Source organism: Electrophorus electricus, chromosome 4 (assembly GCF_041902795.1).
Source record: "Electrophorus electricus isolate QZ-2024a chromosome 4, ASM4190279v1, whole genome shotgun sequence".
Classification (NCBI taxonomy): Eukaryota; Metazoa; Chordata; class Actinopteri; order Gymnotiformes; family Gymnotidae; genus Electrophorus; species Electrophorus electricus.
The window spans coordinates 16,960,351-16,975,385 of record NC_137500.1 but is presented as its reverse complement, the minus strand read 5'-3'; the positions used below and the strand labels follow the sequence as shown (position 1 = coordinate 16,975,385).

General features: G+C 38.2%; 1 protein-coding gene across 1 annotated transcript in view; it reads right to left on the bottom strand.

Moving 5' to 3' along the window:
- Window positions 1–14,720, bottom strand: part of LOC113592158 (tubby-related protein 4-like) — a 31,864-nt gene extending 17,144 nt beyond the window's left edge. The window contains exons 1-2 of the mRNA XM_027032921.3: window positions 13,663–14,720; window positions 6,652–7,064 (exon numbers count right to left, since the gene is read on the bottom strand). Coding sequence (XP_026888722.2) covers window positions 6,652–6,903 — 252 coding nt within the window. The 5' untranslated portion in view covers window positions 6,904–7,064; window positions 13,663–14,720. The remainder of the gene's footprint in view (window positions 1–6,651; window positions 7,065–13,662) is intronic.
- Window positions 14,721–15,035: the final 315 nt, after the last annotated feature.

The following is a 15,035-nucleotide window of genomic DNA, read 5'->3' as shown; positions in this document are numbered from 1 at the left end:
CTTCTCATTGGAGATTAGATCAGATTTGGCCAGTCTGAAAAATTACACTTTTTGTCCTTGAAAATCTCCATAGGTACTTTAGTTGTATTGTTTCACTGCAAGGTGAAGAATGATTTTCTGACTTATGACCTGATCTCACTGTGGAGGCGAGCAATTTCCACTGGCAGCTACACTATGTTGCCAAAAGTATTCACTCACGCATCCAAATCATTGAATTCAGGTGTTTCAATCACTTCCATGGCCAAGGGTGTATAAAACCAAGCACCTAGCCATCCAGACTGCTTCTACAAACATTTGTGAAAGAATGGGTCGCTCTCAGGAGCTCAGTGAATTCCAGTGTGGTAACGTGATAGGATGCCACCTGTGCAACAAGTCCAGTCGTGAAATTTCCTCGCTACTAAATATTCCACAGTCAACTGTCAGTGGTATTATAACAAAGTGGAAATGTTTGGGAACAACGGCAACTCAGCCATGAAGTGGTAGGCCACGTCAAATGACAGAGCAGGGTCAGCAGATGCTGAGGCGTGTAGTGCGCAGAGGCTGCCAACTTTCTGCAGAGTCAATCACTATAGACCTCCAAACTTCATGTGGCCTTCAGATTAGCTCAAGAACAGTGCATAGAGCACTTCATGGAATGGGTTTCCATGGCCGAGCAGCTGCATTCAAACCTTAGTTCACCAAGTGCAATGCAAAGTGTTGGATGCAGTGGTGTAAAGCACACCACCATTGGACTCTAGAGCAGTGGCGACGTGTTCTCTGGAGTGACAAATTACACTTCTACGTCTGGCAATCCGATGGATGAGTGGGTTTGCCAGTTCCCAGGAGAACGGTACTTGTCTGGCTGCATTGTGCCAAGTGTAAAGTTTGGTGGAGAGGGGATTATGGTGTGGGGTTGTTTTTCAGGATTTGGACTCAGCCCCTTAGTTCCAGCGAAAGGAACTGTTAATGATTCAGCATTTTGGACAATTTCATGCTATCAACTTTGTGGGAACAGTTTGGGGATGGCCCCTTCCTGTTCCAACATGACTGCACACCAGTGCATAAAGCAAGGTCCATAAAGACATGGATGAGCAAGTTTGGTGTGAAAGAACTTGACTGGCCTGCACAGTATCCCAACCTCAACCCGACAGAGAACACCTTTGGGATGAATTAGTGCAGTGACTGTAAACCAGGCCTTCTCGTCCTACATCAGTATCTGACCTCACAAATGTGCTTCTGGAAGAATGGTCAAAAACTACCATAAACACACTCCTAAACCTTACAGAAAGCCTTCAAAGAACAATTGAAGCTGTTATAGCTGCAAAGGGAGGGCCAACATCATATTAAACCCTATGGATTAAGATTGGGATGTCACTCAAATTCATAGGCGTGCGAAGGCAGACGAGCAAATACTTTTGACAATAGAGTGTATGTAATTCCACACCAACTTTGGCAGACCTGGTGATTTCTTTTTAATGTAATCTTTTGAAAAACAAGATACACATATGTGCCTAAAAATTGAATGCAACATTTTTTAAATAGCACATAGCCTGAACCTTTCTTACATCCTGATAGATATGCTTAGAAAAGATGCTGTGGGGAAGGACTCCATGACTGTCTTGTGCTCTGTAGTTAGTATCCATACATTTCAGCATGGTCTGCTGTATTACCCACTCTACAACATTTTCTACAATAAGGTGGCCCTCCCTTGCTTTCAGTGATTTTGCATGCACATGTAGTACTGTACAAAGAAGGGTAAGCTAGGTAGTGCTCAGGATTCATGTCGTTGGAGGGAGGGGCTTTGGGAATAATTTCAAAAGAGGGCAAACATTGAAGGGTGAAGCTGGGCTGCTTTGGTGGCCAGGTCTACTGAAAGTTGACAAGTCCTATAAAATCCATTTCAAGAGCCTTGATGATAAATCACAATATTTGGCTGTTGTTTTTTAATAAACATTCTTTCTATACCCACTATACACTCTTTAACTCTACATCTAAGAATTTAGTCCAAGTGAAATAATCAGAACTTCTGTTAATTATTTAATTTTTTTAATTTTATTTATTTTCTACTAAAAGTGCTAAAGGTTATAAACCTCTGATCAAGAAACCTAACCTTGATCTCAGCCAGTTCTCTGACTGCAGCATGTTTCAAACCTTCCTTCGCTGCTGAACCTGTAGCCAAGTTCATAACATTTTAATCTAGTGGAAAAGTTATACTAGTTAATTAACAAATATACTGATCTGTCTTGCTAATGGATCTGAGTGTAGCATCTGACAGCAAGATAAGCTAAAATGTCGTAAGACTCTCCTAGTTGAGATCAAGCTTGATTGTTTACACATTGTAGGTTATGACGCTGGCTCTCCTGCAAGAGTATCACAACCCACAGACCACTGCTACAAATCTTTCAACACCAGGACAGTCCTCACAACAAAAACAAATGCATGTGTCCAAAGAATGGCAAAGAAGAGAATCCAACATGGCTGGTATAGAATAACAAAACTAATTGCACTTGTCTCAAAGAAAGAAAAAAAGACCAAAAGGTTTCTTGGTATAATATTACTTACCTATTTCTGTTCTTGGTCATAGATGAGCAGAGTACTGTGCTGTTATTAATTTGTTGTTGCTCTGAATGCAAGTGTTCAATATTTTGTTAAATATAGGTTAATGTCTGGGAAATGAATGTATTGAAAACAAAAGAAAAACCCCAAAAATCCAAACAAAGTGTGAGATTAAAATAAGTTGCTTAACACTAGTGGTTTGTAAAGGTAAGCAATAAATTATCAAAGATACACTGTTCCACAAGGCTGTGTTTTAGCACCATTACTGTTTTACACAGAGAAGTATGTAAATATTTGGACAGAGGCCAGCTATGGTTGCTATTTAGGTGCTCATATACTCAAGCAGACCTGAAAAATGGCTGAAAAATAATGAGTGTAAACTATCTGTCTAATTTTTACAGCACATACATCTATGTCAGTTTGAATGTGTAGGAATTGCAGCCCTTTTATACATTTAGGAGAACAAAAATCATTGGACTGAATCAGCCACTGAATGCAGTTTCTTGGGTAAATCTATGTCACTACAGCATCAGGTCATGCACAAAAAAGCTAACAAAGTCCTAACAGAAGTTTAAAGCAGGGCACTGAGGCTATAAAATTAATCAGTGTAAGATTAAACTAATCAGATGCCAAAATCTTAACAAAATAACGAATATATTAACTAACTATATACAAATAAATAGATATTAACTAATATTATCTAATAATATAAATAATAAATCAACTAATTAACTAGTAACTAATCAGATACCAAATTATTAACAAAAAAGAGACTTAGTAAAATACATTAGCATAACCTGTGAATAATGGTAATTATTTTAAGAATTGTTGATTTCTGAACTATCTTTGTATATGGAGGTCTGTTGGTTCCAATGTGGGTATCTTGTGGAATACACTGCTCCACTTGTTTTCAGCTGCTAAACTGGTCAGTGTAAGATAATGTTAGCTAACACTAACAAATTCAAGTTTTCTTTAGATTTATATATAAGTGAATAACATTATATCATCACAATAACGCCTGTCAAGGATAGGATATACGAGGCAGCAATTGAACAGTCAGCTCTTGATGTTGATGTTTGAAGTCATAAAAACTGGCAAGTGTAAGGATCTGAGTAACTCTGACAAAGGCCAAATTGAGACGGCTAGATGATAGATGAGGCATCTCCAAAACAGCATGTCTTGTGGATTGTCTTCAGTATGCATAAAAGTATCTACCAAAAGTGGTCCAAAGAAGGACAACAGGTGAATCAGCAACAGGGTCAAGGGTGCCCAAGGCTCAGTGATGCACGTGGATACTGGTCCAATCCCAAAGAAGAGCTACTATAGCACAAATTCCTGAAGAATTAATGCTGGCTATGAAAGAAAGGTGTCAGAACACACAGGGCATAGGGCTGTGCAGACTGGTCAGAGTGCCCTGTCCACAACCTAGAATGGGCACAAGAGCATCAGAACTGGACCATGAAGCAATATGTGGTGGTCTGATTTGATGAATCACATTTTCTTTTACATCATATGGACAGCTAGGCATGTGGGAAGACATGGCACCACGATGTACTATGGGAAGAAAGGAAGCCGGCAAAGTCAGTGTGATGTTTAGGGAAAGGTTATGCTGGGAAACCTTGGATCTTGGCACTGACGTAGATGTTTCTTTAGCACATAACATACTTAAATATTGTTGCAGACTAAGTACACCCCGTCATGGCAATGGTATTCCCTAATGACACTGGCCTCTTTTATAACAATAATCTGCCCTGTCACACTGCAAAAATTGTTCAGAAATGGATTGAGGAACATGACAAATGGGTTCAAGGTGTTGACTTCGTCTCCAAATTCTCCAGATCTCAATCTAATTGAGCATATATGGTATTCTGCTGAAAAAACAAATCTGATCCATGGAGACCCCACCTTGCAATCTGATGTACTTAAAGGTTGTGCTGCTCACATCTTGGTACCAGATACCACAGGACACCTTCAGAGGTCTTGTGGAGTCCATGCCTTGATGGAACAGAGCTGGGACCTACACAATATTAGGCAGGTGGTGTTAGTGTTATGTTGGAGCTCAGCAATATATACACACACACCACTTAAATATTATTTAATTTTTTTAATTATTAAGATATAGCTCTCTCTCTCACTCTCTCTCTCTCTCTCTCTCTCTCTCTCTCTATCTATCTATCTCAGGCCAACTTCATTACCAACTAGGTGTGCTCTGAATTTTCTCATATGACTGTGTATATATTTGATGCACATATGAATCTGCAAGCACTAGCACTTAGTTGTTCCAGTGTGCAAAATGATTGTCATGAGCAGAGGATGCAATGAACTCCACAAGGGTGTGATCATAGGGTACCGAGCAAAGGGTGGTAGCAATCTCAGTAACCTCTATGTTCTAGAGCTGCATACTGAACGTGTGCCTAGGATGGACTTTTTGAACATTAAGTGCCTCCTAACAGTATAACAAGGGTGCCCCACAGTCCATTGATGTCAGAGGGAACCAACTCCAGCAAGTGGTACAGAGCAATCTACACGCCGCAGTGGACCAGTTAACCTCTGTAATGAATACTGGAGCAGCAAGGAAAATGTAAGGGATCACCACGGAGCAAAAGCTGTTATGTCTGGGCCTGTGAATCACATGCATGGTTAAGACACCAATGTTAACCAAGGTTCATCAACATCACCTCCAGGATTGGAAAACATTGCCTTCATGGATGAATCCTGGGTAGTGTAGTGCATTGGGCACCAAACACACAAGAACTGCCTCCAAGAGTCAACTGTGGGCCAAATGCAGTATTGTGGTGGCAGAGTACAGCTCTGGGGGATGTTTTCCTGGCATGATCTTGGACCCTAATATCACTTTATGAGTCTCTGAATGCCAAAAGGTACTTGGCAATCTTAGTGTTGGCAACCATACATGTTGACATTCATCCCTGATGGTATCTAGCAACAGGAAAATTGCCCAACTCACTATGCAAGGGTGGTGCATGAGTGCTTTAAGAAGCACAGCAGTGATTTTGGTGTCCTTCCCTGGCCTGCTAACTCACCAATCTCAATCCAGTGGAGCGCATCTGGGAACTCTTGGTTTGTCAGGTTCACCGTCCTGATCCATAAACACACAATCTAAGGGAACTCAGTGCTCTGTTGCAGTTGGAATGTTCATGAGTGCCTCTGGATATCTTCCATCACCTAATACAGTCTCTCACTAGTGTCATAAGAGATAAGGGGGCAATCTCTCTCTAAAGCAATTTCATGTGTTTTTGTCCAAAGTTTGGCTAACTGTTTGGCAATAGATTACATTACTTAAAAACATGAGCTAACTGGCTAGAGTTAAAAATATGCATACCTATAAGTGTTAACAAATTCTAAAATGAAATCTTGAAGGATTAAGTAATTCAGGGTCTTCAGAGCCACACTCTGCTTTTGTGTCTTGTGTTCTTTAAGCATTTAAATATTTTAAAGAAATTGAGTCAATTAAAATGCATGCTCTAAGTTGTGTCATTCAGTTTGAAAGTGCATCATTATTGCATTATCATTGTACATTATTTCTAAAATTTCTTTTCACTCAAAAAGTAATGATAGTTGTATAGATGTAGTGAAGCAAAAAGATTTTCAACTGTGAAATGTAGTGGAGTGAAAGTAAAAAGTTCCCAAAAACAGAGACACTACAATATAGTTAAACTAATTGAAGACTGCACTACAGTACAGGTACCAAGTACATGTACTTTGTTTCTGTCCATCAATGATTACAGCAAATATAGGGGAAACAAATTCAAGAAAACTGCTGCAGCAAAAGTAATGCTTTCAAGACCAAACATATGGAAGAGAAGCCAAAGACAATAGTATTGACACAACAGAGCTTTAGGTGGAAACACAGTATACTAGTGCTTTATCCACTATCTCTTAATGAGGGTATTTTCCTTAGTGTAGTATTACATTTGAACAGTGACACCAGGAATGGCACAGTGTACACTCATAATTAATCCTTGTAAGCACAGATAAATGTTTTATTAACTTAAATAAGGCTGTATTTAGAACAAACATCACATTATCAGTGCCATGGGAACTTCACTTATAAAAAAAAGTAAGCAAAAGGTATAAATCTATTTCAAGAATTCTCACCTCGCTGTTATGTCCTCTCAGATTGAAGTTGATGCGCTGTGGAGTGATACAATCCCTCTTGCAGTGGCTAGAGGTGAAGGTAACCCCTACCACACCTCTCCCATTCCCAGTGGCCAGCCAGCCTTCTTCATAGTACCTCCTCCTACACAATGGCTTATCTTTCTCATGCTTGGGCACACAGCCCTTCCATGACAAGCAGAGGATGTTGGAGTCACTATAGAGAACAGGGCCATGCTCAACTGCTGCAAACATTCCTGTCTACACTTCTAAAAAATCACTTGGAATTTAGGTCCACACTGTGAGCCTGTAGAGGTCACTAGATGATTTCCCTGTTCCTAAGACTCCAATTAAGTAAGAGCTTCACATTCCCTCGCATTTGTGGTTTGCTGAGGATAAGACCAGGATCCAGGTCCCTGACAAAACAGAAAACAATAAATACCAAAATAGTTTATTATAAAAGCAAACATATCCTTTCATACAGTGTAGTCCATAAGTAATTTCACAGTGGCAATGACAATTTCTTTGGATTGAAAGCAATAACCATGACAAAACAAAACAAAATGCACAATGCCTTAATGTGAATGTATTTACATCTATATACAGCCTTTAAGCATTGCCTACACACATTTCTTGACCAGTAGTGTGCTGCTGAATTGCAAGGGGAAGACCCCATACAAATGTATTCAGATGTCTTGGAATTTTCCAAGACTTTCAAGGACTCTTTTCAAGCACTAATATTTTTGTTTTGTTTTCTGCTTTGGAAGAAACACTTTGGCCCTCATTTTGGGAGGAAAACCTAGAATGAAAATTGCCAGTGACAAAGGTCCACATCAGGTCACATTACATCTGTAGTGTGAATGGTAATGCAGGGTAATGCATCTTGATGTGTACTCAACAGCTTATATCATACTGCACATATCATCTTTGTCACTGCCCAAGCCAGAAAATATGCTCTAATTGCAAGATTGTTTGGAATTTGCTCCACATGTATTTAAGCAAGCTAGGCTATAACCGCACTATAGAGGCTTTAAGAATTTGACTGGCACACAGAGCCTGGACCTCAACCCCTCTGAACACCTTTGGGATGAATAGAACGAAGATTGCGAGCCAGGCCCCCACATCCAACATCAGGGTCTGAACTCACAAATGCTCTTCTGGAAGAATGAGCAAAAATTCCCACAGACACACTCCAAAACTTGTAGAAAACCTTCCCATAAGAGTGAAAGCTGTTATAGCTGCAAAGGGGGGACCAAATTCATATTAATGCCTATGGATTTATAATGGAATGTCATAAAAGCTCATGTAAGTGTAATGTGTAGGTGCCCTTTTGTCCATATTATTCACTAGTGCATATGCTGTACACTATATGCTATATAGTGTATGTTGTATGTAGTGCATATGATGTATGAGCTGCATACAGTGTATGAGCTAGCCAATGTCTATGTGGAAAGGACTGTTGCATTTGACAGCATCAAGCATTCAAAATTCCATGTTTCTTATGAATATGCTTGGTAGTAAGTTTTACTTTTACAATTAATAATTATAATTAAACATACTCTTGATCCAAGACAAGTTTTACCACATTGGAGTAATTAGTATTGGCAGCCAGCATTTAGATGACAGTAGAATTAAATGGCAAATTAATTAAGGACTAGACTCTCTAAGTTTATGTATGTAGGATTTGTTAGCCAGATATATAACCAAACAGCCCTTAGATAGCTAAATGTATGGAATATTTTAGCTGCAACAACAATTACATCAAAGTCTGACTTCACTCATTAAGCATGACAGAGAGCTATATTGTGTGACAATGATGTTTAGTTGTGAAACATTCACACTCAGCTAAATAGGCTATAGTATAGCCTTGACACACAGTTATGATATATATCCATTCTTGTACACACACAGAAAATTCTTAGGTGGGAATATGTATTTATACCAATTGTCCAAGAAAACTAATAAAAAGTTAGAATTAACAGCACAGCTTACTAATAAGGGTTGCCACCATTTCAATAAGACAAAACCAGACACTCCTGTTCCTGTTAGACTCAACATTAATGTGTCTTCCACCTGTACTTTGTATTTTATGTTGCTTGCCAACTTTTGATTGACCTAAAATTGTGAACAGGTGGGTGAACAGGTGGGGGAAGTAAAAAGTGATAAATGGCTAATATGCTTGACTTGCATATTCAACCCCCCAGTTTTACACTTTATGCATATATCCACAATATATGAATCCTCCCCCTGAGGTAATTGCTTCACACTATAGCTTTGCGATATGTTTAATCATTAGGCCAACATTATCCTATAGTAGTCCATTCTTCTCCGGAAAAAATTTAAAACAAGCACATTTGAACAGTCAGTAGGAGACATGGGAGAAACCTTTTAGCAGGCTGAAAACATAATAATGTCTCTGTAATGGATTATCCATTTCAAATTTACTTTATACGAGCAATTCCATTTCACACAAAGCTATACCGGAGCTTTACAATTTTCTGTCCATCTACAAGATGTGACTGCAATCCATTTGACTACTGAGATTTGGAGTTCAGATGTTTGCCCAATGTCATTGCTAAGCCTTACTGCTCACTGGATAAACTCACATTTTAGTTTAAAATGCAAAGTGTCTATTCTTCTACCAGAAACTAGCTCCTAAATGTAAATCTGTGTTACCCAAAAATACAATGTAACTGGAAAAGTCAACTCAAATATTTTGATTACAATTTTTAACCCCACCACATCAATATACTTTGAATGGTCACTTTATTAGATACACCCATCTAGTATTGCATTGGAACTCATTTGGGCTTCAGTACCACAGCAATTTATTACGCCTTAGATTCCACTAGGTGTTGAAATCATTTTGCAGGACTCTTGGCCCATGCACACAGGGTAGCTTCTTGCAGTTGCCGCAAATTAGATGAAAGGACTGACACGTTCTGCAAGGCCTGTTTTACTTCGTCCCAGAGATGATCTATAGGATTAAGATCTGGGGACTGTGAAGGCCAGGGAAACAAGGAAAACCTCCTGTCATCCTCCTGGAACCAATCTATGAATATAGAACCCATTCTCTTCTGTCCCCTTTCGTGTATGAATTGTTGAAGTCCGCAGGATCTTCTTTTGCTGGACATTTTCCCAGATTACACCATTCTCTGTATACTCTCAGCACTATTACACAAGAAAACCCAACAAGGATCAAGTTTTTGAAATACTGGCCCTCTCCAATCTAGCACCAATGAACATGCCTCATTTGAAGTTGCTCAAATCACTAAATTGCCCCATTCTAATGTAGATTCACAATGAAACTGATCCATGGACAACTTGCTGACCTCATTTTATACTGCATGCCTGGATCATGTGTCTGATTTCCATAGAAGAAAGCTTCAATTGTGAAAGGGCAGGTGTCTCTAATAAAGTAGCCATTCAGTTTATGTTAATGAGCACAAGCCAAACTATTTCTTAGTTATAAAATTGTTTTAAAAACTTTTCTACAGGTTTATTTGCCGGAAATATTTGCCTACTACTTTTCTTCATGACTGATATATTTTATAAGTTATGATATTTAAAGGACATCATGATGAGGTATTTGACAGCAATACCTGACGATGATGATACACCAGTATAAAGTTAGCTTGCTATTTGACATTTCATTCTGGCTAGACATTTGCCAACATTGAACTTCAAAAAGTTGAACATGGCTAAATTTGTAATAGAATGAACTACAATATGGAGTGCAGCATATGTCTTATTTTACATAATTTCAACAGAATTTATAGCTAAGCAGTTTAAAGCTTCCTGTGTGTTGCATTAGGGATCACTGTTGATGTGATGCACATTTCAGATTAATTTTTACATTTTTGTATTTCAGTACTATTTGAAGCAAATTATAGCCTACAATATAAAATAAATTATAAATACTGGTTAAGAGAATAGCAAATAGATATCAACCCAAACTGGAGTGAGGTGCAAGACTTGTTGCATCATGCAAAGACAGGTTCTGCAGCAGGGCCTAATGGGGTTCCGTATAAAAACGCATCTGATGTTTTGAATTTTTATGGAGTATGTTGGTCAGAGTGTGGAAGAAACAGATTATGCCATAGTGGCAAAAAGCAGGGAGTATTCTTATACCAAATGAGAAAGATGCTGTGGATATTGAGCAGTTTAGACCTATAAACCTTAATTTGGACAACAAGATTTTCTTTAGTGTGATCATTCAGAAACTGTCTGAATATTTGAAAGTAAATAAGTTAATTGACACATCAGTTTAAAAGGCAGGGATTTCAGGTAGCTGATATAAAGCAGTACTGAACCATAAACAGCAAGTTGTGGGGCTGGTAAGTCATTTTTGCTATTTGAATTGAAATTGAGGTATCTACAGTGTGGCTTGCTTCCTTGTATTAGGTGTCCTCTGATGGTTTATGAAGTTGTAATTACAAAAATAAAGAGTCTAGAAGATTATGAATAAGGAAGTGGCTAGGGGTACTGTGCTGTCTAAGTAGTGTGGCATAGTATGGGAGAGGGGAGGTGGAGCTACTTCTGAGAAATTTAGATGATCTTATCATGAGCTGATTAAGCAAGGATAAAGCAATCTGTGAGCTGTTACAGTTACATATCACATCCTTATCCCCCAATCTTCTCTTAAGTAACTGTAGTGCAGGTGCAAAGGTGGAAGATAGGGATTGAGTCAGGTGATTCATGGAAAGTGTTTAGTAAGGCTGCAATGCCAGAGAAAAGGCAAATGATTATTAGTTTTATTCATAAAGAGGAAGCACTGCAAGAACAGCAATCTCACAAAGAAAACAGGAACAATAGGTGTATCTCGTAAGTCTAATCGCTGCATCCTCGGTTCCTCTGTTCTACATCCTGACATCTTATGTTGCATTTCCATGTTTTATTTGTATTTCATACTGATCTTTTATTTGTCCCATTCAAGTTTTCACTTTCAATGTGCACATTTGTAAATGAATCCTGTTATGCGTGCATGTTTTCAGACTAAAACTATCAATGCAGCATGCATTTTGTGATGCAACAGAACCACAAGGCAGGTGTGTGATTAAAATAACACCTTTGGCTATTAGGAGATCCATAAATGTCCAGTGACAGATGATACAGCTGTAGATCACATCAACAATTGATGTCACATGAAAGTGACCATAGAGTGAATAAGGAGATCTCAATTTGTAAATCCATTTAGCGCTGATACCTTTGTCCTCACATGCTTTCCTTGTTTCCTCAGAGAGAGGAGCAGAGCTAAGACGTGAGGAAAGGAGGCATGGAAAGGAAACAAGGATAAACCGTTATGATATGCACCCAATGGCTCAGATTAGAGAATTTAGAGAAGCAGAGGATCACCTGTTGAGAAATATGGGTGATGAATGTGACGCAAATTAAATTTTTGCTTAAAGCAACTTTGTGTCGCTCCAACCCTGCAAAACTGGTCATTGGGTAGATGAAGACTCTAGTTGTTAATTATGTTGTGTAATTTTTAACAGGTTCTTAGCTCTGCATGTTTATATGATAATAAGCAAATAGAGGTTCTGTCTTTGCCCATTAACTACACTGATGCCAGATATGGTGTCAGATATACTCAGAAAATAAAGTTTATAGAGCAGTAGCATAGGTTTCATTTCAACCCACCACAAACTGCAGCTATGTTATAGAGTTAACAATTCTATTGGAGGATGCGGTTGATTAAATATTCAAAAGGAAAATAGTGAAATATGCTGATTTGGTGACTGAGGTGAGAGAATGTTGGCGGCAGGTGTCTATTAGGCCAGCAGAGATAAGTGCTAGTTAATAGGATATTTGACATCTCAGTGTCAGTGTCAACTGTCTCTTTGACGAGGATCCAACTCGCGAAAGAGGCTAAATATAGCGCATTAACCTTTTTAAATTCAGTTGAATGATAAAAAATAAGGCATATGCGTTGCATTTCTCAATATCCTATATCATTCTATTAAGACATGAGGCAAGTACCTCGACATTTTTAGGACCGATTAATGTTCAAAGTTGGCGAAAGTCTAATAAATACAAAAGGTCAACACATTTACAGTATAATTTTATCCGAGCTTTGACTGTTCTGAAATATTAATAACTGTTTTAACAGTTCTATAGCAAAACCACATATTTTTCCTAAACTGTTCTGACATGCAGTGGGAGGGTGTACGGCGACTCATTTTGTTAATTTACCTACTAACATTAGCCAGTACTAAAACGCATTGAAACGCAGATGAGACGTTAACTAGCTTGCTATGTCGGTTAAAAAAAAAAGATTAAAATATGAGCGTACATGAAACATACACAGGTCTAGTTGACTGTTGTGCGGAATCTGGGTCCAGTTTTCATTTACTGTTCAAACAGGATGGCAATTTATAATATGGTTAGCTGAGGGTTTCACAAAGGTACAACGACAATCAGGGATCCATACCATCTCCTCATATAACTAGTCTAAGTACGTTTCATCCACGACGCTGAAGTTAGTTACATATTAGCACCTGCTTCGTTTGATTCCTTATTCATAAAGGGGTGTTCATGACGTATATTTGCCTCGCGATGAGCTAAATGAAAATGTGATCATGAATTTGTTAAGAATTTATTGTGTTTCTCATCGTGAGCCTTGGAATTAACTGAAATAAATATTTTACAAAATAAATGTTTTATATTTGAATCTAATTTTTACATTCACAATATCAGAATGAAAAACAATCGAGTGTTAACAAATTTATGATCACTTCTTCATTTAGCTCATCTGTGTCTGTAAATCATAAAGTGTGCTGCAAATATGTATCGTGAACACACTTATGAATAAGGAACCAATTTCAGCCACTGAATAAGAAGCTGCGAATAAGTAACTTAACTTCAGTGTCGTGTTTCATCCAGTAGTTCTTGTTTCGTTTCAAATAGGATGTCCTAGAGGAGCTGTCACTATAATTACTTACGGATTGTCCATCAAGTTAACATAGACTGAAAACCTAATCAGTGAGGTTTTGTAAATATGTAAAATGCATTCACCTGTAATCCAGGCAAGGATTGATTATCTCCAGGTGTAGAAACAAAACAACTTCAGTTACAGGGCGATATTCCACTTCAGAACGCTTGATGAAATGATTCAAAACAAAATAGCTTCGAACGGAGAAACCCTAACAATGTTGGAGATGTTTTCTGTTTTAAATATGTTTATAACGACATGAAAAGTGCAGTTTATAATTTCTTGCTCGTGTGGCTAGTCCGCACAGTAGCCAACAGCAACATAGCGTTAGCTACTAAACCTGCCTAACCCTAGATAATTGACTAACTGGTTAGATACGTTGTTTGGTATTTAGTTTATTTAGCTTACTTGTGAGCACAGTAAGCGTCAACAATGGAATGTAGATAGCTGGATATATTAAAGCAGAAATAGAAATCTTCGATGCAATCATCAGATATATATATTCTATAGGTAGCTATCCAGCTACCCTTAAAACTATCATGTTTCGCTATTTATAACTAAACCACAAGCACGTTTTGAACGAACTTCTCAGATATCCTAGCTTGTTTGCTAGTTAGCTAAATTAATCTTGTTGAAGTCAGAACACTCCTAGCTAAAATAGGTGGGTAGGTAGTTAACTAACCACACAGACTAACCTCAGAAAGGGGGCTAGGTAAATTAACAGTTAATTTAAATGTTTTGAGATTTTAAATGTGGTATGTACACAAAACATTAACTGCAACAGTCGACACCAAAATAAACGTATTTAGCTACCTAGCTTCTTCATACAGCCTATTAGTTTGAAGCCAAACTCGTTAGCGCGGGCTAGCTTGCTGCTCCTCAAATAGTGCAGTAGTTTAGCTAGGTTAGCTAAGTTTAGTTAACGTTAGCTAGGTTAATTAACTTAAGTAACCAGTTTGAAAGCAAAGGACTACACGAAAAGTGTATGCCTCAAACCAAAAATAGATCTTTGCCTTGTAGTTAATATACACGCAAACGAGCAAAACATTCTTGTTGAATCCCAAAAAATCACGACCTGCTTTGGTCCAGCTAGCGTTAGCTATCTTTACATCTCTACGTTGCTCTCATTGCACATTTTCCGAACAAGAAGCTAACATATGCTGTTACACTTGGCAACAAGAGCGAGGTAAACTGTCAAAATAATAGTCCCTACACAGTTTTCATATAATCACTCCTGGCGCTTTGTTAGCACTTTAATACTTAATAATAAGTCAGTACTATAATAAGTACTGACATAAGTAAGTACACATAGGTGTGCTAGCAGGCATTCTATTAAAAGTGTCTTGTTTGGGCCTTATCGAACGCTAATTGTTATATCAGACTCTTGTCTGTTTAGAAATTGATAGGCCTGTCTTTGAATGTGTTCAGTACCTAATAATAGGGCCCAAAAGTCAAA